This window comes from Corapipo altera, unplaced genomic scaffold (assembly GCF_003945725.1).
Source record: "Corapipo altera isolate COAL_440 unplaced genomic scaffold, ASM394572v1 2b, whole genome shotgun sequence".
NCBI lineage: Eukaryota > Metazoa > Chordata > Aves > Passeriformes > Pipridae > Corapipo > Corapipo altera.
The window spans coordinates 9860273-9887490 of record NW_020884874.1 but is presented as its reverse complement, the minus strand read 5'-3'; the positions used below and the strand labels follow the sequence as shown (position 1 = coordinate 9887490).

The following is a 27218-nucleotide window of genomic DNA, read 5'->3' as shown; positions in this document are numbered from 1 at the left end:
GACTCAGGCATCTTCACCCAAGTAGACAACTTGTAGGTGACAGAATGCAGTCTGTTGGCACTGCCAGCCACTTTGGCACCCAAGGCGTGTGGATTTATGAGCTCTGAAAAGCATCAGTCTTGAAACAAAGAGGATCATGAACTGTCACTCTGCTGTAATATCCAGTTTCTGAAACAGATGTGGGCATGTTGTCCTGATGTTCCTGCTTACAACTTGTAGCAGGCTGGGGGGGAGCAGGGAGAGGCCCTCAGACAAAGGGATTGCTCTCTTACTTGACAAGCTCTTAGTGCCTGGAGAGGTTATTTATAGCACACACCCTAGTTCTGGTGTGGTACCCATGCCCCCAGGTCACTGTACCTTATGCCTTCCAGTGCCTGGAATCAGGCATTGTTTTAAACTTGCGTAGAAGGATGATGAAGTATAATGAGGAGGACAGAAGGAGAAAGCAGGCAGTTTATAGGAGGGAAACAGAATGGGTAGAACAAAACTTAACATGCTTTGTCCCCAAGATTTCCAAGTAGTTCCTGTCCTGATGCCCCATTTTGGAAGAGAGGCTGGAGCAGTGGTGAGATATATGAGCAGTAAAGATTTTGCTAACAGAGATGAAGATCAAGCTAGAGTTCATAATCAAACCTTGCCCCACGCCCCATATCTCCCATAAGCAAGACCAACTTTCTGATAGGTGTCCTCACGTTCATGTTTCAACTAAGCCTGTTTTACTGTCAGTGGTCATAATGGACCACTATGATAACTAATTCACGTGGAGGGTTTTATGCTTTCTTATTCTTTTCACAAGGCAGCAGATTGAAATAAGCAACTGCCACAGTCTTTCTAGGCATTCATATTTTCATTGCTGGGATTAATATTTCCATTATTACAGTGGGGAAATAAAAAATAGATATGGGCAGAGGAGGAGCCAAGTTTAATAAAGTAGTCAGCTTGTTGAACTTCTTCAGTGTCTGTTTCTTTCCCTTTGACAAATGCCCTTTGGATGTTAGTTTGGTTTTTGTTTTAATGGAGTTTAAGAGTAGGAGGTTGAATTTCTCTAGCAGTAGTCAGAGAATTTGTGGGGTTTTAACATACTGCCTTTTGGATAGCCAAAAATCTCAGCTGCACTGAACAAGCACCTCTGCCCCTTCTGCTTTCTGCTGCACTTGTCACATCAAGAGCATTTACATTTTATGTCTATTGTGACAGCCACCATGGTGCTATCCACACTGCTGCCTCTGACCAAGCAGGTCTTTGAGCCTGGGCTCCAAGCAGCCCTGCAGTCTCTGGGGAGCTGTGTTCAGCCTCCATATCTCTGGGGGAAGCTGGGCCACAAGTGCCAGAGAGCACATGATGCCCAAGCCTGAGGCCAAGTATGTATCAGCAAGCCAACATATGTGTGTGTGTAGCATCACCATGGATGGTAGCTGAGGAGTTGAGAAAGATGTGTTCTCAGCACACAGCATAGATAAGATCAGATGCGTTTCTTTGTAAGCAGGAAAGCTCCAGTCACAAATGCTGTACCATCTATTACACTAAGCATATGATTACTTATTTTAAAAGACAAAACCAAAACAAAGAACAGATATTGACAGTCTAGCTTTGTGGGTGCTTTGAGGATGAGGAAATGTTGGGTGTTTTCAGGCCTTAATTTCTAAATGAAGTGATATGACTTCCAGATTTTTAAAGCTTGTTACTACTTTTCCGCAGAAATAACTAGGTTTACATTGTACTCAGTAAGAATAGCATTATGCTTCAAAGGTTGTCTTGCCTTAGGAGCAGCTTTCCTGTTCCCTTCAGTGCACTGTATTAGTTTGATCACTGGTCTGAAAGCATGCAGTGGGTCTAGAAGGAACATCATTCTCAGCCTAGCAGAAGAAAGCAAGAATAAAGTGGTTTAAAACCATCACTCTCCTCTCTGGGCTTCACATGGCCAAAAGTAGTCTATATAGCTCATTAGCTTTGTATGTGGGGACTCTGCCTTGTTACAGTAATGTTTCTGGTCTTCTGGAAGAGCAGCATTGCCCAGATCTGTGCTATTTGCACGTCTGTTGTGCTCCATCTAATCAAGCTGCTCAGAGCACTCCAAAGCAATTTCCAGTGTTTTCTTTAGCCACAAATGGAAACTTCACATCCTCTTTTGTGTCACAGTAACTCTTAAAGTAACTCTTAAAGCCTCTGTAACTTAAAGTCACTACAACGTTTCTATGAAAAGCCAAGCACTGTTGAGTTTCTGTCCCCAGTCCATACAAGCAGTAGGTTTTTATTGTATTGTGCATTAAAGTGGCCGTATCCTGTGGCATCCTAAGATTATTGGAGGCTTCACTAATAAAGCTGAGTGGTGGGAGGTTATTTGATTTTTGGTCTTCTCAGAGAATTAAAAGGCTAATGGAAAAGCCATTTTTTGGAAACAGGATGTTTTCTTCTTGGATCAAACTGTAATTCTAGAAACATCATGAGCATAAACTGGTTTTTCATAGATTTGTAGAATTCATAGAATAGCTTGGGTTGGAAGGGACCTTTCAAAAGTTAACTAGTCCAATCCACCTGCAATAAGCAGGGACATCTTCAGCTAGATCAGGTTACTCAGAGCCCCATCCAACCTGGCCTTGAACGTTCATAGGGCTGGGGGCATCCATGACCTCTCCAGGCAACTTGATCCAGTGTTTCACCACCCTCATTGTAAAAAGCCTTTTTTCTTATATATAATCTAAATCAACTCCCCTTCATTTTAAAACCATTACCCCTTGTCCTATTGCAAGAGACCCTGCTAAAAATGTTGTTCCCATCATTCGTATAGGCTCCCTTCAAGCACTGAAAGGCCAAAACAAGGTCTCCCTAGATCCTTCTCTTCTCTAGACTGAACAATCCTGATGTGCTCACCCGTTTCTCATAGGAGAGGTGATCGATCCCTCTAATCATCTTTGTGGACCTTCTCTGGGCTTCCTTCAACAGGTTGATGTCCTTCCTTCCTGTGTTGAGAACCACAGAGCTGGATGCAGTACTCCACATGGGGTCTCACCAGAGCGGAGTAGAGGGGCAGAATCACCCCCCTCGACCTGCTGGCCATGGTGCTTTTGATGCAGCCCAAGACACAGTTGGCTTTCTGGGCTGCAAGTACACATTACTGGTTCATGTCCAGCCTCTCATCCACCAGCACCCCCAAGTCCTTCTCAGCAGGGCTGCTCTCAGTCTATTCACCCTCCAGCCTGTATTAGTACCAGGGATTGCCCCAACCCAGGTTTTAAGGGGTCTAGAAGCATGCTGCAAGCATAATGTCATTTATTATTTACTAAGAGTTGAAACTCTTGGGTATTCATTAGGAGAGGGGAGTTGTACAAATGCTCAAATATTCTCTATGAGGTGTTAGAAGTGCAGATACGACAGGCTCCTGCTATCAAAAGAGAAACACTGGATAAGATAAGTGAATCTATAGAATAAGTTTGTAAACATCATTAGGCCTTTTAAGAGGTAAAATGTGTACCTGAAGCACTGTTATAAGTCTGACTAATAATCCAATAGATTTAGGGGAAAAAAGTCTTTGAAACTTCTTTTTTAAATTAACAACACATGTCAAAAACAACAGAATTTCTTTGGCAAATCCTAGGTGCTTCAGCCCTTGCTGGATATATGAATTCCAGTAAGGAACATGAGGATTACTTGTTTTAGTTTCATATCTGGGTTTTACTGTGAGGGAAGGGAAAAGAGAAAGGAAAAGAAGGGCATTTTCCTGGATTAAACCATGATAAAAAAACCTGGCTTGACTCACTTTCCAGGGACAAAAAAAAAATTACTATGATTTCAGACAGCAATGTCTCTTTCATGTTCTTTTTTCTATCTTTTTGTTAAACAAAGGGAAGTGAAGGGCTGTTTATGTTTTTCCTCCCCCCTCTGTTTCCTCAGGGTTTTTCTTCCAGCACACAGTTCCTTATCAGGTTTCAGAGTGTGCTTTGCAGCACTGAGTAAAGCACTGATATCTTAGAACAACAAATCAGTTGGGAAGAAGCTTTGCTGCTGCTGTTGCTTCCATCCATGTTGTATTTAAAGGCATATTGCCAAAATAAAAACAAAGAATGCAGTTTGCTAGTAGTTTTAGGTATATACAATAGATGAGGTACTAGTAACAGTTATTTTCATAGTTGTTATATGTAAGGGAAGCAAAGCACAGCAGAAGTTCTTACCCCAAAATATGAGGTAATTCAACCAATTCAAAGACAAGGATATGAAAAAAGGATGGAGATTTTTGTTCAAAACGCAAATCTATAAAACTAATATTGAGAATACAATGTGAACAAAATACCCATGTTTTTTCTCGTAGCATCTTGAAACCAGCAAGGCCAGAGAGTTTGGGCTGATGCTACCTTGAGTTGGTGATGACTAACAGACCACTAGTGTTGTCTTGTAATTTAATGAAAAAGTAAAATACCTTTGAAAATGTTTTTGTGGGATAGTGAAAAACACCCCAAACATTTGCTCAGTGTGTGGCAAGCTTTTCTGGTTTGTTGTGAGCCTCTGTGACCTAACAACATCAGTTTGGAGACAATAATAGAAAAGAGCCTTAACTCTATGCAGGATCTGATGTCTGCAGAGAACCGTTATCACTCTATATTCATCATTTTGAAGTCCTAACCATGGTCTACTTTAGATGCCATATAAACTGTTTGCTCCTACTTATAAACATCTAACACCAAAAATACAGTGGATGGATGCAGGTGATAAATAAAATACAAGAAACCAGTGCTAAAGTGTTGGTCTACAGGTTAGGAAACACTGTAAATTAGTAATCTAACCTTTCTTTTTGCAATTATCACTACTAAAGACCAAATCCAAGGATATAGCCAAGTTACCAGCCTAAATGCTATGTAGTGTAAGGATATTATTCCCTGCCATGGTTTAAACCCAGCTGGCAATTTAAGTGCCATGCAGACACTCGCTCACTCTCCCTGCTCCAACCAAGGTTGGATGGGGAGGAGAACTGGAATAAAAGTAAAACCTTTTCTTCTACCTTGAAAGGGTAGATATCCATCCAAGAGGTTGAGATAAAAACTGTTAATAATTGAAATAAAGTATAATACATTAATAATTTTAATGAAAGTGAAAAAGAGAAGCATGAAAGCCAAGGAAAACAAGGGATGCACAATACAGTTTCTCTCAGCTTCTTGTGCACCTCCTCACTGGCAGAACATGAGAAACTGAAAAGTCCTTGACTTAGGATAAACACTACTTATCAACAACTAAAACATCTGTGTGTTATCAACATTATTCTCATACCAAATCCAAAACACAGCACTGTACCAGCTACTAGGAAGAAAATTATCTCTATCCCAGCCAAAACCAGACATTACCACTAGTCAAAGTATAGAGTAGACAAATGAATCTGTATCGAAGAGGGTGGTTGAATTATTCCTAACAAATAAGTTTACAAAAAATACAAGGTAGAGAGAATTCCCTGGCCCTTGAAGGTGGGACAAGGAAATTCTTCAAGAGGACAACCTGAAAGAAGAAAGTGGAGGATTCATAAGGAAGGATTGTGTCATGGAAGCCAGGGAGAGGATAAGCTAACAGAAAGTGCAACATCAAGGTTCTGGTTTCTAGATTTGGTCTTGGAGAAACTTAAGTATCCCTGCTGGTTCTCCTGCAGAACTGCCTGGCAGGACCCACTAAGTCAGGGGAGTGAAGCCTACCAATATTTTTCTGCAGAGGATTGGGGCAAGGCTTGCCAACTGTCAAGCCACAAAGCTTGCAGTCAGCATGCATGCTTCTCTGAAACACCTCTGCATACAGTTCCAGTCTTACCTTTGGTACTGTTAAAAAGCCAAAGGAATTACTGGAAAAGATATGTAAACTAAAGCTGAGGTTTACTGCAATTAATGTTTGGTGAAAAGCACCTCAGCACAGGAATCAAGGGTTGAAGGGATTGTATAGAAAAGACAAGGTAGCAAAGGGCCTGGCCTGCCTCTTAGAGACAAGCAAGATAAGCCACCATCCCTGGACGTATTTAAAAGACTGTAGATGTGGCACTTAATGGTGTGGTCTAGTGGTGGACTTGGCAGTGTTAGGTTAACAACTGGACTTGATGATCTTAAGAGTCTTTTCCAACCTAAATAGTTCTGTGATTCTGTGACAGTAATGTAACTTTTTACCTTTTTTTGAGAGAGAACTGTGGTTCTGCAGTGGAGCTGTTTTGCTTGATATGTGACTTGTCTTTTGAGCAACTTTGCTCTCTTCTGGGTTGGGATGGAACAGTGGAATGTAACAGAAACAATATTAACCAGCTCACATGGAGAGAGGGCAAATCAGCAGCAATAAGCTTCTGAACTGACATTGAGGGCAATATTGCTGGACATCTCTGGCAGCCCAGAGTGGCAGAGTTTGTGTTGAAGTGCCTGAAGCATGACCTTACAGAATGCTTCCAGAAATGCCCACACTCAGTGTGAAGGTTTCAAAAATTCATCCTAATTTCTATAATTTTGAATTTTCTATTTTTTGCAATGGATTTATTTTCCTTAAGCATTTCACATAATATATTTCACAGCTACTGCTATTGGAGAGGGAAAGCACCAAATCCTGCCCATTGTGAGTGAGCCAAGAGGGTAACCATGGGAGCAGCATTTTGCTCATCACTGGATCCTAAAACCCTCTACTGAGAAACAAAATAATCCAAGTTACCTTGAAGTAGATGAAGAGCTGAAACAGGACATTGGGGTGGTTTTGTTTCATTTGTCTTAACCAAAAGAAATAAGTATGATTGAGAAAACCTCATATAGATATAATTATACTTGAGTTCATTTTCCTGTAATTTAACTGTGGATTTGTATGTCCTTTACAGGCATGAATAACCGTGAAGTCTTGGAGCAAGTAGAACGAGGTTATCGGATGCCATGTCCTCAGGACTGTCCCATCTCCTTGCACGAGCTTATGATTCACTGCTGGAAAAAAGACCCAGAGGAGCGTCCAACTTTTGAATATTTACAGGGTTTTCTTGAAGACTACTTCACTGCAACAGAACCCCAGTACCAGCCCGGTGACAACCTGTAAATCTCTGGTTTTCAGACACTGTCATGAATTACCAGGTGTTTCTCAGCCCTGTCCCATCTGCCCTTTATCTTCCAACTCTGTGATCAGCTTCTCCAGAGTGCAGCATCTTCCAGCACCTCAGTGCACAGGAGGGGCTGAAGCTGAGAACTTCCACAGCCCTTGCCTATGACCACTTGTCCTAATAATCTGAATGTCCTGGATGAAAAGGAGAAAAACACTTGTTTTTTTCTTAATCAAAGACTCCAAAACTGCATTGTATTGATGTTATGTAAACTGCAAAACCTCTGTTCATTGTAAATAGTAACTCAGTGCCAATAACTGATCCTAGTGCTTTCCTTTTTTTAAAATGCAAAACCTATGTGATTTTAACTAGTCTTCTCCTGATTCAACTAAAAGTATTATTTTCCAGAAGTGGCCTCTTTGTCTAAAACATTTTTTTTCATGTTTTAACAAATAAAAAATCAGGACAGGTGTTTGGTTTTTTGCTTTTTTATATATAAAATATATATAATATATATACATACCTGTACATACAGTATACGGGTGCTATTGCAAAGGAAACTCATTTGAACTGAATGAATCCTGCTGCAGCAGTACCCAGAAAGCGATAATTTTACTGCAGACATGAAAACACTGGTGGGATTCTGAAAGCCAGTGATCTAATTTTTGGCTTTTGCCAAGCATGATTTTTTTAAATTGGATTGCACTTTTTGTTTATGATTATGTACCTGTAGATGGTTGTAACTTTGCTCTTTCAGGAATCATGTGCTGTATTTACAGTAATGTTTCCAATGTTTGACAAGTGTGTGATGATTTGTTCTTGAAATTAAAACGAACATATTTAAAGCAAGAAAACTACACCATCACCGTTTGAACTGGAAATTGAAACTACAAGGACTTATTGTATCAAAACATGTATACTGAAATGGTTCAAAAAGATTTATTAAGCAGTGTAACCGCATTCAGATGGTCTTAAAATCATAGCATTTTAGCCATGTCCCCCTGCTAAATTGTTGGTCATGCAACTAGGATTTTTCTGTTTTATGTGTAACATTTTTCCATTGTAAAATAAGTGTGTTAAATGTCCTGTACTGCTAATGAAATTACTTTCTCTGTGTCTGCAAGTTCTCCAGTGGAATTACTATGCACTTCTTTACATTTCATGGGGGATGCACAGAACAAAGTATTACCTTTTCAGTTGTCTGTACCAGCCTTGAAATACTTACGTTTAACCAAAAAACAAAAAAAAATTCATTTCTATTTCTATTGAGTTTTTAATACTGAGTTGCAAATTTTAAAGTCTTAATTACATTTTGTTATGGTTTATTTGCAAGTTTACATTTTAAAACTGTTTAACTTTCTTAATTTAGTAATTAAAAAAAGGAGCATTTTACATTTGGATAGTTGTTTTTTTGTTTAAACTGTGGAGATAATGGTGGAGATGAGATTAAAAACTTTTCAAGAAGGGGTGTCATGCCATTTGAGGCATCATATTTCATAGGAGTATGCAGACCAGTTACCTGTGGGACATCATTTTCCAAATTACTAAGTCAATATGTTTTTAAACAACTGGAGTTCAACTGTAAGGAAGACGGCTGAATGCATAGCTAGTCTCTCATTTTTCTGTTCTACAAACAGTTTGTTCTTTATTAGTTCTGTTGCATTTAACGTGACTACTTTTACATTTACAAGTGTTGCAGGAAAAGATTTTCTATGCCTTGTATTGCTGTTATTGCTTTAAAAGATTGCGGCCGAGTAAGACCTCCCAACAGTTGAAACTTGTTTTTAATTATTTAATACTTAGATTGTGAATTTATATTTTGAAGATTCACACATTTTCTAAAGAGAACCTTTAGTGAAAACTAACCCAATAATGAATTGAGATTCAGAGAACAAATTGTCATTGTTTTAATATTTTCTATACAAAACTTTGACTGAAAATCCTCTTGCAAAGGAGGCTTCCACACTTAGCCTTTCTCAAAGTGTGAATTTATATGGCAATGTTGCTTGTTACCAGATTTCCATGATAAATTGGTTAACGTTTTACATGTAGAGTCTATGAGCAATGTTATGTACATGATATATTCAATGTTGCTGTACCTGTAGCTGTGGAGTACTGAAGAGGCCATGATTCTTGTTGGACTTTTAGCTTCCTCGTAGTACTTACAGAGCAAGTCGTGGTCCTCTTTTTTTTTCCCACAGCTACCCCCCTGCCTTAACACATCCTCCACGGAACTGAGGACTCCATAGTAACTCAGCGGGCCTGGTGAAGCCAAAATGTCACCTACTCAGCCCAGTGCTCAGTGGCAAAGCATGGCCATTCTGCCAAGTTCCTTAGCAGCCTTTGCTATGACACAAATTTGAGTGCAGTTTCCATCTGTAATGCGGGATGAGCCTAAAACATTAGTTTGCCTATGTTTCTCATTGGAAGTAAGACTCAGATGGGGCGTTGTTGGGGTTTTATGGCCTTTATTTCTGATTCTTTGGGTTTGCTGTTCCTTGTATTGCATTCGGTCTATGAGTACCTTGTTGGTCTCTGCCGGATCTCTGCCTGCAGCTGGCTTGTGTGCAGACTGGTGCCACTGTTGAGTGGCAAATCCAGACCATTTCTCATCGGTAGCTCTTCTGCTTCTTTTTATTAATGTTGGGAGTTTTGTTGTTTGGGTTTTTTAATCTCTGAAATAAAAACATTAGCAAAAAATTTAAACAAGGTTGTTAGCATTTTTGCTATAAATTAATAGAAGCCATTTCTTAACACTGTGTGTACACCACAAATAGCTGTGTGGTGACTGTAAAGTAGAATTTATGAGACTAAGAATTTCCTGTTCCCTCCAATAATTTTTTAATGTAAGGCTAATAAACTCTATCCAGATAAAAACAAGTGGCCAAATGCTTCCCCCCACTGCCCACCTGACTCCCAACCGATCCACAGTGCAGTGGTGAAGTTCCAGAAGAGGTCTTTCAGAAGACCTCCCAGCAGCTGAAAGGACTCTGTGGGGTGACACAGGCATCTCTAGGCCAAGTTTAATTCAATGCCATTCCCAAGAAAAATGGCAGGCAGAAATGCAACACTGCTGCCAAAGGGACAGTTAGTACAATTATTATTATATTTCTGTGAGAAGGAAATGATGTGAGACTTGGTGGTCTTCGAAAAAGATCAACATTTGTCAAAGGCACTAACATGATATTCTTTGGCTTATGTAAACAGTGCTCAACTTAGTTCTATGTGACACTCTGGTTTTGATTTAATTACCATTGTAGAAAAAACAAAGTAAATACAAAACAGAAAAGTGATTAACTGCTAAAATTACAAGAATAATCACAAACGGAAAATCTGTCTCCAGTGTGAGTGTTTCTCCTGAAGCCTCTAGACTGGAAAGGACTACCTGCAGACCAAGAAGGCAGACTGTAAATGTACTTGACCTTGCCACATAACTTCAAGGTGAGTAGAAAGTTGCTCAGATTTTAATATGCACCATCCTTTTCTCAAGCTCTGCAATAAAAATGCAGTACACTAATGAATGCAACCATATTGTACCCAAGGGGTTTAAGGGCCTCACACAAGGCTGAGCCCAAGCATGCAAGAGCTATTAGGAGCTATACAGTAGCTCCTCTTCTAAAGTGTAGACAATATTCATTCATCAAAGAAGTCTTTTCCTGTCTAATGGGAAATTACCACCAGCAGTGCAGACAAAAGGATATTTATTTTCTCCAGTCTTGTCAGTTTGAGGGTCTGTCTGTCTTTCAAGAATAATTGAAGTCTGTTTGTAGCTCAGAAATCTCATTGTGTTCTGCAGTCTTGGAAAACAGTGATTATAATTTCCTGTGACTCATATACAGGGATATTTTATCACTGAGGGGACTCCTGTCAACTGTAGCAGCATTCTCTGCCATCTTAACTGAAGAAGAGGGCACTTCAGTTTCAAATTTTCCTGCGCAGACCAAACCAGAACCTGTGTCCTTTCAACGGAGAAGGAAAAGAGGCCCCTTGCCAGGATTGCTACTGGAGTAGGGTGCTAATCCCTCCCTCTCAGTGCTTCTAAATTTCTCAGGAGAACTTCTTACAGCTAAAACCAGGTTGCTGAAATTCATTTTGAATGTTAGGGAGGAAATGCTGGCTTCACTGAAGTCTGTGAGATATTTCTATTGACACTTAATACAGACACTCTTCTTGTGTGTGTGTGTATGTGTGTGTGTGTGTGCATTTATCTGTATCTCAAAAGGAAATTCACACACAAAAACATTACACAAACATCAATCCATCTCCTTGTATTCCTACCCTGCAGCTGAATGCTTAACAAAAATGTAAGACCAGGACATGAGTAGATTGGAGGACATAATGGTGTTAACAACAAAAGAGCTTCTCTTTTTTTTTTTCTTCTATTTTTCTTTCTTTTTTTTTTTTCTGATGGTTCCCACTACATGATCAGTTACAATCCATATTATCAGGAGAGAGCTGGTAGCAGCAAGTGCTGCTGCCATGTCCCAGTGATGCTCTGTGTCTCTGGCTACTGCAAAGAGCAACCTGCAGCTGATTTCAAAGTCAGAGAGAGAAAACATTTCTCCCAAGGGCCCGGCTGCAGTTTGGAGCCTGCAGCATGCATATGCAGGAGGGTTGAAAGAACTGCCCTCCCAGGAAAAACAGGTCATTAGCTGATAGGCACTGCTTCCTGTCATGGAGAGAGAGAGTCAAAGGTTGCAGCACCAGCTGTGTTCACAGCACCAGCTGTGCTCATAGCGCCTGTGCTTAGTTGTGCCCAGGGATTTGGGTGATGAGATTAGAGCAGGCTGAGGAGCATGAACTGCATTTTCTGTTACCTGATGTAAACATCTTCTCTGTTACAGAGTAAATAGCGTATGTTCAAGATGGGGAAAAAAATCACAGGACTGGTGTGGCCTGTGACTGGAGGGCAAATGTTGCATCTGCATGACCAGGCCAGATGGAAGTTTGATTGTTTGGCTCATTGTTGGGAATAACTCAGCATTAAGCCCCGTGAATGGCTAAAAGGGCAAAGAGCAAAGAAATGCGATTATCCTCCTTCCTCTACAGCCAGGCTAGAGCTTGCCAAGGGCTCTGGTTTGCTTTTTTGTGCATAAGCATTTGTTGCTGAGTCCCCGCACCCAGAGCCCTGTAAAGTTTGCTCAGCTACTTATTGTCACAGCTTCACAGAAAATTCCTGAGCCCTGTAATGGATGGATTTTAATCTGGAAAAAGAAAAAAGAATGCAGAGATGCTTTCTGACTGTTGGAGCTCAGCCTCATGCCAGAGGCTTGTCCATAAGCTGTGGAATCCCCTATGTTTTATTCACTGCTGTGGCTCAGGCTTTGGGCTGCCTCCCAGACCCACTAGGCTGCTGGATTTCCCTAGCTAGAAGATGCTACTCATACAGAAAGGGTTCCTGGTGTTGGAAAAGGTCTGAAGTGGTCCCAGCTCCTGGCACTGCGCAGGGCCAGGGCCACCCCTGCTCCTGGGCCAGGCTTCCAGGAGGCAGTGGCAATGTGGAAGGAGCCTGCAGCTTCCCTGGAGGGCCCTTTGACACCCCAAGCTGCCATGCTGCTGGCCGAGGCACGACTGCATGTAGCTGCTGCTGGGTCTTGGAGTGACTTGGCAGGGACTGTGTTGGTACAGCCTGCAGTCCCAATGACAACAGAGAAGCAGATGCTAGATGCTAACTCCTGCTCTCCTAAGAAAAGCAGAGGCAAGGAGCCATGTGGGTAATAGCTTTGTATCTTAAAGACAGAGGAGTAGGTATGTTGGATCATATGAGAGTTTAAACGTTCCCTCAAATTCTCAGGCCTCCCGAAAGCAGTGTGGCCACCAGCTGAGCTTTGTATATGACTTCATATACATACAGTGTATAAAACACATACCACATATTGAACATTTGCATATGTTACATGTTTTTTGTTCCACTTGGGTGGCCTTCTCCTCCCCCTACCCCCACGTCCTTCCCCATTACTTGCCAATGCAGCTCTCCTCACGTTATTCTAGATATGTCATTTCTGAGAGTCCTGCAGAGACTGGGGGCTCTTTAACTGTCAAATGTTGAGTGGGTAATGATCAATGGATGACTAATTGGAAGCAAGAGGGAATAAAACAGGTATTACTTAGGTTCTGCTCTTAATTAAGAGGATGCATAATGCTGTGGGGAAAATCTTAACAAATGGCAGGAGGGGATTTTGTCATTATGCAGCATTTAATTAGAAGCACTGCACAAGCTAACATCCAGGTACTGGTTTTTTTCCTTTCAGGTGTCTCTCCAGGGTGTGACTGAAAAATGACAAAGCAAGAGCTTTAAAATAAACTAAGTGGCAAACATTTTTGTAGGCGTGTACCTACCAATGTAAACAGCAAGAAATAGAAGAAAGCCATGGTTTTCCTCACAATGCAAAAGCAGCGAGGGGCAAGCCAAATGCGGGGAACTGGAGTGAGACCATCATGTGTGTTATGCTGAGGCAGAGGGGATGAAAGGCTCATTGCAATGTCTCCAGGTTAGTTTGCAGCACCAATGTTAAAAGGAGAGCAACATGACAGTGCTTTTTTTGGATGGTTGATCATTTGGAAGCAAAATCATTTTGGATTTAGTTCCCTGAATATATAGATGTGGTAGGAAATATGAAAAGCAGCACTTGATACCAACATTATCTTCCTAATGGAAAAAGAAACATTACAATTCCTGAAGGATTAGGAACCATTTCTTAAAAAAAAAGGCTCCACGTTAGTTGCCTTGCCAATAAAAACACTCATCTTGCACCTGAATATTAATCTGTACTTTCTATGACAGGTCTAATATGACACATCATGTTTCGCTTGTGAACAATATACAGATGATATAATAACTTTAGAGAGTTCAGAGTTTGATCTGGCTTTCAGTGATGTGCTGGTTTAAAGGTAAACCAGCAGGAGAAATGAACCCAACTCAAAAGAGACCATAAGTCAGAGTTACAATTTAATTAGAAAAAAATAATACAATAATACAATTATATGGACAAGCAATTGGGTTTAACCCACAAAACCCAGACGTATAACCCAGCACCCTGGGGCACGAACAGAAAGGTGCTCATTGGCCCCCGCGGTGAGCCTCACGTGGTCCCCCTGAGTCTAAAGTAAAAAAAAGGGGAGAAAAACCTGTTGGTAAGAGTGCTGGTCACAGTCTGGTCAAGAGTGGTGATCACAGTCTGGTCGAGAGTGGTGATCGCAGTCCAGTTGAGGTTCTGGTCCTCCTCTGGATCTGACGAATGGTACCAGAAGTCCCAAGACCCCAAGATTATATACACTCAAGTTAGAGTGGGATGCCCAGTACCTCCCCCAGGGTGGGGAGTTCCACAGTGGGTGATTGCGAGTCTGAGATATTTTTCGGAATCCTTGGTAGCCCGTTAGCAGACATGACCCCTCAGGCTGGGTGTGGAGGTGCTAATGACTCCCTGGAGGGGAGTTAACATCCCCCATAACTATAGCCTGAGGGGTCAGGTGTGCTCTGAGCAACTGCTGCAAATGGTCTATTGTTAACAGTTCCTGGGAAATGACATAGAGGGTGTAGAATACACAGTTTGAGTTATACCCACACAGTGATGAACTGGTCCCAGCAGCTCTAAGACAAGTCAGTAGGAAGATTTCAGAAATATAAAAGAGGCCTTCAGAAAGCAATTAGGATGGCCTTAGTTTGGGGGACGAGGAAAGGAGACTTTTGAAAAACGCTAAAATAAACTTGGGTATCTGTTCTCCAAGTTTCCTAATCCCAAAACAAGTTGATTAACAGCAGTTTCTACAGCTTTGTGGGAGGGTACTTACATTTGGGCTGGGCCTCAACTCTGCTTTGAAACCCACTCAGCAGATAGCGCTGTTAACAAAGTCAACAGAGTGTGATTTTCAAGCTTTTCTCCCTCTCTTTTCTCAGGCTGTTAATAAAGTACATAAAGCTCAAGTGAGAGGAAACTGCTCCAAATACCTGCTGTTTTCTGGGGATTGGCAAGTAAAAGAGGGGACAGAGACTTGTCCTTTGGCTGCAGCTGAAGACACCATTAGGTTTCTAGATTTCTGGGCCTGGAAGTGCTCACACAAGGGACAGAACTCACAGCCATAACCTTCCCTCCCCTGGACAACTAGCAGCTGTCTACAGGGCTGACAGATGGACACTGTTGTTTACTGGGTGTTACAGACCCACATCCAGGCTAAGACTAGCAGAGAAATTAAACCTTCAGCTGACTCAAACAACTGTGGTTGTAATGTTCACAGAATGTTCACAGAATGTTCTGAGTTGGAAAGGACCCTCAAGGATCATCAAGTCCAACTCTTCAGTGAATGGCCTGTAAGGGGATCAAACCTACAACCATGGCAGTATTGGTACTATGCTCTAACCAGATGAGTTAATCATGCAGCCACTTCAGTCATAAGCATCTACTGCCCATCACATCTGGGTCTGGCTGAGACAAGCAGGGTCTGCCTGGGAATTCTGGCAACAGTGAAGGACAACTTCAGGATTCTCTAAAAGGGAGACCTGGTGTCCTGCTGACCTGTGCCTTGGCAGAGGATGGAGGAGGCAGAGAAGGAGGGAATATAGGATGGCCAGTCGCAGGTACAGGGGTTTCTCAGGGAGGAAGGGTAAGCTCAGGCTGCAGGGCATGGCTGCACTGCCATTGATACAGTCATAGTTAGTGTTTGGCTTGGGGTCACATGCTGCTCCCAGCTGCTTGAGTTTTCCCTCCAAAAATGTGGGCAGTTATTCCCTGATAAGAGGAAGCAAGTGCCTGGGTCACAGCTTCACCTCCGGATCATAAAGAGGGACTGGCAGAGCAGTGGGTGCACAGAGAGGGCCCTTCCAGGGGGAAGGAATGCCAGGCAGGTGGCTCCTATCTCCACCCCCCCGTGATACAGGAAGGGCTCAGGAAGGAGCAGCAGTGGCACTGCTAAGAGCAAGGAGCTTGGGGGATGGTTTAGATGTCCCTATGTGCACAGGCAGACCTATCAGGCATTGAGGCAGCATGTGGTGGCAGCCCATTCTCACTTTGGAGGATGAAGAACCATGCACAAGTTGCAGCTAAGTGAAACTCCTAGGGTTAAACTAAGAAAACGAGCCTGGAGATCACGAAGAGCCTCTGGGTAGGGAGATGCACTGAGTGTGGGGTCAGGAAAGCAGTATGGGCTGGGGCGTGCAGCTGTGTACAGTGGGCGCACCAGGGACTGCTGCTGCAGAGCCTGGCACTGCGCCGATGAAGCGGCTGGTGTGGCTTAGCAGGGCTCTTGGAACCCCACTGCACCATGCCAGCAGTGCCAGAACTACTCGGCTTTCAGGAACTGTGAGAATACAGAAGCGTTTCAGCTGTTAGGAAAAGCGAGTTTCTGCTCCTTAAGAGTGTAGAGAGAAAAGTGGAAGTGCCTTGAAGTCTAATCTAAATGAAAGAACCAGACGAGAAATCCTTTTTTTTGTTCTTTATATAGTACTTGCACCCATCATGTGATTGTCTCCAGTAGTCTGAATCACTATTGTTTTAACATTCGGCATTGACAGTAAGAGACCGAGGGCTGAAAGCAAAGGATGACTTTCCCGGCGAGGCACATCGTTTAGGAATCATACCGGGTTTCCCCTACAGTAACTTATCTGCGGGGCTCACGCAGAAGCAGCTTGATTTCCCACGAGAGAGGGAGCGAGCTGAACGCACGCATTTCCAGAGGGTTTTGAGCTTTAAAGTGTCACTCCCCCAGAGAGGCTCTCCTACCGCTGCCGCCACGTTGTGCCGTGCATGCCTCTTCCACTTCCTGCTGCAGAGCCAGTTCTGCCGCTTACCTGGGAGAGGCAGGGAGGGTGTCGTAAAAGGAGGAAAAAAAAACACCCAGCCGGCTGAGGAAGGAGACCCGGGCACGCCCGGAGAGCAGCGGGGAGCGCAGGAGGCAACGCCAGCCCTCCCGCTTTCCTCGGTCAGCTCAGAGCGAACTTCCCTGGCCCGCAAGGTAAGAAGTGTCAGAGATGCTTTCTCGGCTCCTGTTTGTAATTAGCTGCTGACCCACTTGTGGCTCTCAGTGGGGCTTTTTTCACCTCAAATTGCTGTCTCGCTCGCTTTCTCCCCCTCTCTCCTGTAATGATAGCCTGAGCTTCACAGATGGTTACAACATGTTTCAGCAATTTCGCTGCAGTTTGTTTGGATTTTTTGGGTTTTTGTTTTGTTTTGTTGGTTTTTTTAATCAGGAGGGGGTTGGGGTAAACACTGGGAACGGACACGCCTGGTGTCGAAATGTTGTCCTGCCTATTTACGTAGTTGCCTGGCAATGCCTGGCAGCCAGGCCTGATCCCGCTCCCGCCCTGCACGGCTCTGCAAGCTCAAGGTGGTTTGTTGGCCGAGGCTTCTCCTCCCCTCCCTTTCCCTCCTTTCCCCTCCCTTCTCTCCTCTCTCCTCTCTGCTGCCTTGGGGCCGCATAGGATAGGTCCATGAACCTGGTGAGGGAGAGCTGACTGGAAGGCATGGAGAAAACAGGATCACAGACCCCTTTTGCATTGTCCTCCATAGCACTGGTATTGAAACAGTGGGAGCAAGGTGGTAGTATTTATTTTTAATTAGGATAAAATCAGCCATATAAAACCCATTCACCCAGTAACTGATTGTTTCAGGATGCAGGTTTTGTAGGGTTGCCATTGACTGGGCAACAAGAACAGCACATCTGGGCTTACTGGTCCTTGACCACCACCACCGCCCACCAGATCAGAAATTCACATTTCCTGCAAGCCCTGGGTGGGTTCAAGGCCTGAACTGGTCACATCAGTGCCATTGCAGACAGGTGTCAATGCCCCACCATGACTAGATAGGCCTGTGAGCCCCACAGCTGGTGATGCCAAAGACAGGGGCACAGGCGGCAGGGCTGGTGCTGGCAAGCATCTGCCAATGGAGCTGCTGCCTGCAATGCCTCTAATGCCTCTGAGGCTGGGCTTGCCCCTGCTGAGTGCTGGCAATGTCTTGAAGCATGCTGGGGTTTTTGTGTGGTTTTGTTGGCTTTTTATACAGTTGGGTTTTCTTTCTGTCTTTCTAAGGCAGGAAACAAGGCATGTGCAATTATGCTGTTTATGTCTGTCAGTGCCCCTCACCCCCAGCCATGGCTTTTGAAGTTTGGCAGAGGGTACATGTCTGAAAGATATACATTCTGCATGTTTCATGACAACAAGTGAGTGAGGCTGTCCTCACGCCAGCTGAGGGAGAAACGTCAGGTCTCCCAGGCTTCCCCGCAGCCTCCCACCGCCCACGCACCCCTCATCCCTTGAACTGCGGAACAGGGAGAGTGGCTGGGGATGCGAAAGACATCAGCCCCATGAAATACTGGAGGCTCTTCCTTATTAGGAACCAGAATCCTCTATGTGAGGCATGAAGCTATAGGAAAGCAGGCTGAGAACATTTATGCCTCTCCTGGTGGTCTCCCCATCCCACCCCACTCAGCCAGCTCCAGGTTTTATGACAGGATTTTTAGATGTGCCAGGGCCATGGGATATCCCATGTTGGGGTTTATTCAGTGCTTATGGGAGTTTTATCGCCAATGGGTGGGAAATAACCTCTGGAAAACAAGCACATTTTTAAGAATATCTAAGATCACTGCAGACATTTTCATATTTCACAAAGTTTAGAAAACTGACAGGAAATGCTCCCTATATCTGAGATGCCTGTTTGGATCCTGCTTGAAGATGTCGCCCTTCTAGTTTCTTACTACTTATTGCCCAGCATTCCTATTACTTGTATATTGACATCTACATTAAAGAGACAAAAAATATCAGGTCTACTCTTTGCACCATGGATTGCCCAGTGAAGCAACATTAGTGCTGCAAAAGAGAACATGACGTTTGCCATGAAGGGAGAATTTGAAGTATGTTCTCCTAGCACATGTAGACTTTCATGCCATGCCTGCAAAAAATACTTAAGAGCAACCATATAGTCAGTGTGGAAGAGAACATTGTTTTCCTATTCTTTTACCTACTTTTTCCAGAAAGTATAAAAATAAACATTACCTGCCCTAGATGCCTAAAAATCTGGTCTAGGAATGTGACACACTGCCTTAGTCCTTGCTGTATAGGGTACCCAAGGGAGAGGGTAAGCGTCTGTGATGACAGCAGCCAAAATTTTTCATGGTGAAGTGTGAAACTCTGGAGCTTGGATTTCTTTGGCAGTGTTTATTTAGGTTATAGACCCAAGACAGTTCCCACATTTGCACTTTCTCTTCCTAAAAGGATTTCCCTCTGAGATTTTTTGAGGAAAGTTGTGTCTAGTGCTTCTGTAGAGAAAGCTGCACTTAGAGCAAGTGCACACTTATGCTTACCTGAGCCCAAAGCAACAGCATTCATTGCAGCCTCAATGTGTACATCTTTACAGCAGCTTGCAAATTCTGCATCTGCTTATTCCCATCCTGCAGATGGATATCAGCAGCACCAGGGAGCTTAAAGGATTCAACCAAAGTATGCAGGAATTATTTGGAAATCAAGAAATTTCTGTCTATCCGCACCCCTTGTGATCTCAACTTTGCCTTAATCTCTACCCATGCCATTTCAGAAATGCCATGACTAGTGAATAAAAAACCCTGTCCTTGTGTGTTGTGCACCAAGGAAGATGAGGTTTCTTTCTCATCTTAATATTTTCTATTTTAACAAGGTAGACAAATATAACTTTGATCAAAAGAGCAAAGGTATTTTCTCCCTTTCCAGAAGCAACAGGGAGCACTGCCATGCTCAAGTTGCAGAATCTCTCTTCTGTTTCTTCATGACAGAAGGTTTCTAATCAAAAGCAGATAGATCGTTAGTGTGTGTTTTGGGACAGCACATCCTGACAAGTCTTTGTGCTGGGAAACATGAAATACCTGATGGATTTTGCAATCAGCTGCAAGAAAACAGCACAGATGAGCCTGAGTCCAACACCCTTCCTGGCCCCTGGCCAGCCCCTTGCCTCCATCGGACAGTTTTTAGGGGAGTTTGGCCTTTGCTTCGAATTTGGGTACTCACCTACAGAAGAATTTGCTCCCCTTCATTTATGCTCTCCCTACAGCTTCTGAGGAGCGGCCATGGCCAGCAGCAGCAGGCTGTGAGCAGGAGGGCTGGGCGGCCTTTCCTGTCTTCCTGGCAGGAGTAGTGAAAGAACCTCTCTAGGTGTGGGAAGCCTCACAAGGGAGCTGGGATGGGCTTCATCCCAGGAGCTTGAGTCACTGAACACCCACCCACAAAGGTTATTTGCTGAGTTAATGCATGGTGCAGAAATGGGTGTATCAGCAGAGGAAAAAAAAGAAGGAAAAAGGGTTGTTTAAGGAGCTCCCTTGACATTTTTTTGCAGCAGTACAGGTCTGGATACTCTGTCCCTTTAGGAAGGGCCTCTTCACTTCATTAAAAGTAGAAATATATGCAACAGCTCCAACTGATTATCAGTAATCTCCTGAATAGTCATAGGTGCAGGGGGGATATTAAATTCTTTAAGCTTTCTGGCAATATCATGATCTGACTTGAAGCTGCAGTGTGTTTAGAAATGAGATTGGGTGCGATCTACTCTCTCCAGCAGTCTCTGTGCCAGAAAAGGGATCAGGCTACAGGTTTCTGAGGGTATTTCAATATGCTGAAGCATTCCTCTACCCTAGTTCTTCAACACAGGAGACCTAAGTGAGTAATTTTTCTGTCCTGTGATTAATTATGTTTACAGGATAAGCTAACTATCAAATGAAACTCAGCAGCAGAAGGCAATCTAAAATACAGGGAGTATGGGCTTGGTGTCGGATCTTTTTCTGAAAGCCAAGGATCTTCAGCTGAGCAGAAACAACACCCTGAAGTACTGCTGTTGGAGGAGGATGTTTTTGAATCATCTGTTACATTTCCAGCAGTGTGAGGATTTCTCTTGGGAATTCCCATCCACATACCATTGCCAACATTGCTCAAAAAGTGTTCAGCATGTCCTGGGTTTAATTTATCCTCGGGACTATCTCTCCAGACAGAGCTCTGCTGTTGTAACAGCTTCTCTCTCCAACCAGAGCTACTAAGGGAGGAGGAGGATGAAGTCACATTTCCCCCTCTTTTAATGCTGAAGCCCTCACCCCTTTGGTGCCTCCTTCCTTGGCCCTGTGGGAGCAGGGGCTATGCGTGGGTGTCAAAGCTCAGCTATCCTGCATCAAGGTCTAAGCAAAACCCTGTCTAAAAAAAACTAGAAGTTTTTGCAGGTAAAAAAACAAGTGATGGAATGTCTTTTCTGTCTGACTAAATTATTTTACTCATATATTTGAAGTAATTTTTTTAGCTTATGTTACACAGGAAGGAAATAAGGCTCTCATTTAAATATTAGGTCGATTTGGGAGATAAAGAGGCATTTATCCTTCCAGAGATTAAACTAATAGGAAAGACATTTTTAAACTATTCTGAAGAAAGGCATTTTAAGAATTATGTAGATGATCATTTGCAATAGTGTAATAAAGACTTAATATCCCTCCTTCAAAAGGCAGAGTAAATACATTAAATAGCAAACTTGAAGAAAACAAGTTTGAATTTTCCCTGCCCATGTTGTGCTGTTCATTAGAATTATGTAGCCTGTGCATGATCCGTTTCACTGATAGCCAGATGTTAGCAATGCAACTAAGAAAAAAAGACCAAAAACTTTGGAGGTTATAGCCTCCAAAGGAATTTAGTAACTTTTAAATCCCATCTGACACCCAATCCAAAACCAATTTATTTCACTAAGCTCTGGACTGAGTTCTCGGTTTCTCCACAGAAATCTGTTCTTCCTTTCATGGTGTTAAACTAAAGGCTATTGAATACAGAAGATCTGAATTCAAAGTATTTTCTAGCATTTTCATCCAGCTACTTCAGAGACCATCAAAGAAGCATTTTAGTGTATGACGTATTGCAAATTTGTTTCTGAAAAGTCTAATTTGCATGTGGCCAGTTGTGTGGCCAGTTGTCCCCAGGCCATGGCTGAGCTTGTGCTTTATGAACACCAGGGTGAATTTTGCACAAGTTTACTGAAGATGGTCAGAGGGAAAATAAGAGTTTGTGATGTGATTTGTACCACTGGAGTGCACGTCATTCATTTTACAACCAAGTGGACAGAGATGGCCACAAGTTGAAACATGTCTGAGCAGGCACTTCAGGGCCAGATGATCCAAGGGTCAGGTTTACAAAGCTGTTATGATGAGCAGAAGACAGATGGTTTGTAGGGTGTTTGACACCAAACCTTCATAGGCGCTTCTCTAAGCCTATCAGGGGACCACTCAGAAGCTTTACAGCTTGATTCTTGTAAACCTGACTTTGTGCAGTACTACCCTGGTGAGTCACCACCACAAGGACAGTCATCATTTAAACTGCCATGTGACCAAAGGTCCCAGGCAAAGGACATTTTGCCACCTCTGCAGAGCACAGCACAAGTCCCTGTGTCATGGCCCTGTGCTGATTCTGAGAGCTCAGGGTTTTCCCCTTCCCATCACATTGGTTGTGACTGTCAGAGAACCGTGACTCAGCGGGCTTGGCCAGTGTTTGTGATGTAGTGTAGAGGGAAAGGGATGCAAACCACAGGGAGAGATATGTGATGGCGGTGAGCTGATCATCAGGGTTTAAAGCCTGGTCACTGGTATGGGAAGGAGCTGGTTTGGCACCAGACACAGCGCTCTCATGCAGGGGCTGCATCTGTGGGAGCAGCAGCATGTGTGCTGTGTTGGTGCAACTAATAGCTGCTCTGAGGGTTTGCCTACATGGGAAAATTTACCAGCATAACTCTCCTTGTGGACGTGCTTAATATAACATAGGGTATGTATGAATATATGGTAAATCTTCTTCACGGACGGGTTTTAAGTTACATAGAGGAGCAATATCTACATTGCAGCCCAGCACTAAAGCACAGTTTTTCTCCTACTTTCCAGAAAATGTTACATCCAGAATTTTCTATGTCAGAGGTACTTTCAGGGGGAGGTTGTGTCATTTGATCTGACCAGCATGAATGTAAAGCCTCACTCTTGCCCTCTAACACGGGGCACAACATTCGCTTTTACAGAACTGTTGTGAGAGCCAGGGTAAAGGCTGGGACATTGCCTTGTACCTCTCTGTGATCCTGTTCTACTGTTTTTTATACTGTGGTCATTTAAATATGTTCTTTATTTAACCCTTCTGTTCAAGATACTGTGACTGAAGTCATTGCTTCAGTGCTTAGTCCATTCTCTTCTGATAACTCTCCTACTTGGGATTTTGGCTCCTTCAATGTGATAGAAGGTAAATGGCAGGGGAAATGATGGCCACTGGGCTTATTTCTCTATACTCCATGGTAAGAGATAAAATTTGCTGGCAGGAAGCTAATCAGCACTCTATAAGAGGATGAAGATGGCTGCACTTCCTGAAGCCCACTCAGCATTTACCCATCACTGCTGCTGTTGTTCTGAGTGAGAGTGAAGCAGCACTGTCCATCATCGGGTGTCACTTATCTAGACCAAATTTACTGACAGCACTCCCAAAAGGAAGTGATAACTTTGATTTGGGCCCATGTTTGGGCCCAGGTCAATTCTGAAGGAAGGGGGAAAAAATTCCGAACAGTAACTAATCTCTCTAAATTGCCCTTTAATTTTCAATAATTTAAAATAACAAGAGTCATATGATAATAGGCTGGATGAAGCGTTATGATGAAATAAGCAGCCACAATTGGAAACAAGCTTTGGAGTTGAAATTACTCAGCTAGGTGTGTGGTGAAGTTTAGATCTGAGGCATCAGCATGAAGCTATTATTAGAAGGTCAGGAGTAAAATAATTGCAAGTGATTGAATTCTGTGGATTATGCCTAAACCAAACCGCCAGACCTAAGTAGTTTGATCTATTGTCAGGTGCAGAAATTACCTCTGAGAGACAGTCCATCTGCTTTTGCCCACCTCCAGTCTCAGCAGGAACAGTAAGTTCCAGAACTCCCATAAAAACAACTGATTTGCACAACACGATTTCCAAAACTTTAACTGGTATTTCTTTTTCAGAGTTATTTTAGGATTATTGTCCATGTGAAACTGTACCATTTTCACAAGAGTCCTTTCTCTTGTTTTCCAGCCTGCTGAAAAATCCTGGCCTTGCAGTAAGGCAGCTGACTCGCTTCCGGTTCAACTACAAAACTTGGAAATGGCCTCTGTGTCAGGTTAGTTCAAATTATAACTCTGTACTAGCCACCTTTCAGCTAACCCTCTACTTTCTTGTTTTGCCAAAAGTCAGCCAGACCTTTCTTGCTGTTTTCTACCATCTTCTTAAAAGATATTAAAATATAAAGAACATAAAGAATACATACTGCTCTTCAGTTCTCCAGCTCACAGTCATTGAATGATGACTGAGGATAGGCATTTGCTATGGCTGTCCATCTACAGTGTTTCTTCTCTCAATTTTTCAGGGACTTTTGTGGGACGAAGCATACCAGTTGAAGTGGATGAATCCATACCATGGTCCCAGTTACCTGAACATGTCTTGGAAAAGGCTTTGCACCCTTCTGGAGAGGATATGGAGGATGAGGAGGCCCAGAGGCCATGTGTTTCTCGAACACCTCAGCCTGCAGCCGATCCATCATGCCTTTGCAGAGCACCAGCATATCATCAGTCAGCACCGTCTGTTGAGCTGGACAGCAGCTTGTGGTCAAAATATACTGATCATGATGGAGATGGACACTTCTGTTCCTCCAGTGAATCAATAGCAGGAGTATTTCCCTCAAAGAGGCATCTTACAGCTATGGACAAATCAGGCATGCAGCCAAGATCACAGCTTTCAGCTGATACCAGGCACAAATCCAGTAAATCAGAGCAGATCTTGTCTGATGTTCCTGAGGACTCATTGGAGGAGAGCAGCCAAAGGAGTTCACAGTCACAGCAACCCTCAGGAAACAGACACCCAGCAGAGCTGGGGACTGTGGATACAGGGTACAACTCCCAGTCACGAGACGTAATGGGCATCAGGCACCTGGAGCCCCCCTTACCGCTGGTGTCTGTACTGAACTCCCAGGACCTCCCAGGACCACTGATCTCCAGAGAGTTTTTCGGACCTGAGCACCAGCAGTGTCCTATGTGCCAGCACTTGCCCCATCCCAATGCGCCCTTGGAAGCCCCCGGCTGCTTTGGGCACCAGTGCCCGGCAGAGCAGCACCCCCAAGGCCCATGTGAGTAGCACCGCTCACCCTGCAGGAGGTTCTCTGGGTGTATCACAGCCATCGCTCACCCAGGCAGTGTTTCCCAGTGCGGCATGTAATTATTAACCTCTTTAAACATCTATTTGCAGTCCTTTTACAATTTCAGGTTTTTGAGTTATGCAGCTGGACTCTGATGCAAAACCTCTGAGCCAGATAAAAAGTTAAAGAGGTCACGGTTACACATAAATGCAGGCTAATGATTTTGCCTAGAAACTTGCCTTTGCTGGTCACGCTGAGCATACAAAGCCTCTCCCTGCTGTTATTTCATATTCTAGTCATTTCCTTCCTCCTTGCATCAGTCATTCGGCAGCCTCCTATACTGACTCAATTCCTGTTGTTTTCATAGATTTGCTTGCTCCCACTTGGATCCCCAAAGTTGAGAATTTCCTGCCAGGATCAGGATGGGAGGTTACCCTTTATCTCTGTAAATAGTATCCCTCAGCACTAGGACCGAACTCACCCATGTGTTTTATTTCTATGTGAAAAGAGCATGACATTCATCATCCTCATTTTTTTCTGTTGTGAGCTGAAATGAAAGCTCATTACTTAAAATGGAGCCCTCTCAGCTTCTGGTGATTGTATCACTGAACACTGATGTGCCTCCATCAATATGGGTGTTTTGGCTCTTGGAGACTACACGCAGTTTACAGCTTGCTATTAATTAGTATTCCTTTTCAGTCTCTGAGATTTTTATCTGTTACGAAGTGAGCTTTGAACATTCAACAGCAATATAATTGTTTTAATACAATTTATATTACATTAGACTCATGAGACCCCGACCTGTTTTGGGCTGGCTTTGTAATAAAAAGCTGTAGGCCTGTGCTGATAACACTTTATTTTTTTTTTTTTTAACCTTCTGTTGACTCTACAGCTGTTTAAAGAGTTTTGTCATTCCAGCAATGTGCTATAATTAGGTATATGAAAGAGAGAGGGTTTCAGAAACTCGGTTTCCAGCTCTAATTTTGGAACTTCCTAAAGGGGAAGGGGCTACAGATGGACTTTCAACAACTCCTACAGCTTAACATTTGGAAAATGTCCTCTACTTTTCTGCTTTTCTTTTTGTACCTTCTCCTTTCAGTTCAGCTTTCAGCAGACAAAGAGCTGGTTGCACAACACCCCTCACTATTTACATCCATTTACCTCTTCCACAAGTGGGCATCATGAGAAGTAGGACATTTAACTGAATGGGGACATTTTGTTTGAAAGCAGGAAATCTGAAGGGCTTTCTTTAGAAAAATCACTACCATTTCAACCATATCCAGAGGCCAAAAAGAGTAAAATAAACTCAGATGGCTGGAGCAGATTTGGTCAGGACCAAGAAGCTGGCAACTGTACTCCTGTTTCTCACATGCCTGGTACAGCATAAATCACCTCGACAGCTCCTTGCGTTTCAGATAATTGTTGGGCAGTGGCAACCCACAACAAAGCTCTGCAGTTTGTGTGTTGCAACATGCCTCCCCTGGGGAATAGCAATTGTGCCTGGAGGCTCTAAACTGACTCCGGACACCTGCTATTTGAGATACAAAAGCAAAACTGCTTCTGAAGTCAAAGAAATTCTCGCAACAATGCTATGTGCCCAGGACGATTATTTCAGGTATCTCTATATGAGAGGTGTGTCAGTGTATGGGGGCATATTTCCCTGGCCACGTTGTGCTTTGAAGGGCAGTGACTTCATCCATTAAAGTGCTGTGGATCAGACAGATCCAAAGGAAGCCAGTGAAACATTGGCCTTAAAACCTCTAAACCAAACTGAGTCTCCCAGATCCCTTCCATCTTCCCTAGAGCTGGTCATGAGAAAACCATATTGATTTGTAATATTATTCTCCCAGCCCCTTTCACCCTGCCCTGTTGCAAACAGTTAAGAGGGGGAGTGGGAAAATCTAAAACAATCTCAACAAATGCAATGTTGCCAACTCACAATTTTATCAGGAAAGTCTTTGTAATTATAGGGTTGGTTGGTTGGGGGGTTTTTGTTATTGGCCTCTGGAACTGGACTATTTAATCAAAGCTTTGTTTTCTTTCTTTTTCCTCCACTTTAAAAAAAAAAAAGATAGTCCTCAG

General features: G+C 43.2%; 2 protein-coding genes across 5 annotated transcripts in view; both read left to right on the top strand.

Annotated features, from left to right (window-relative positions):
* FYN (FYN proto-oncogene, Src family tyrosine kinase) overlaps positions 1 to 9733 on the top strand; it is a 143884-nt gene extending 134151 nt beyond the window's left edge. For all 4 annotated transcript variants that reach the window (XM_027632995.1, XM_027632984.1, XM_027632990.1 and 1 more), the window contains one exon: positions 6818 to 9733. In XM_027632995.1, coding sequence (XP_027488796.1) covers positions 6818 to 7026 — 209 coding nt within the window. In that variant the 3' untranslated portion in view covers positions 7027 to 9733. The remainder of the gene's footprint in view (positions 1 to 6817) is intronic.
* Positions 9734 to 16704: 6971 nt separating this feature from the next.
* TRAF3IP2 (TRAF3 interacting protein 2) overlaps positions 16705 to 27218 on the top strand; it is a 25813-nt gene continuing 15299 nt past the window's right edge. The window contains 4 exon segments of the mRNA XM_027632956.1: positions 16705 to 16845; positions 16847 to 16975; positions 24041 to 24125; positions 24372 to 25127. Coding sequence (XP_027488757.1) covers positions 16768 to 16845; positions 16847 to 16975; positions 24041 to 24125; positions 24372 to 25127 — 1048 coding nt within the window. The 5' untranslated portion in view covers positions 16705 to 16767.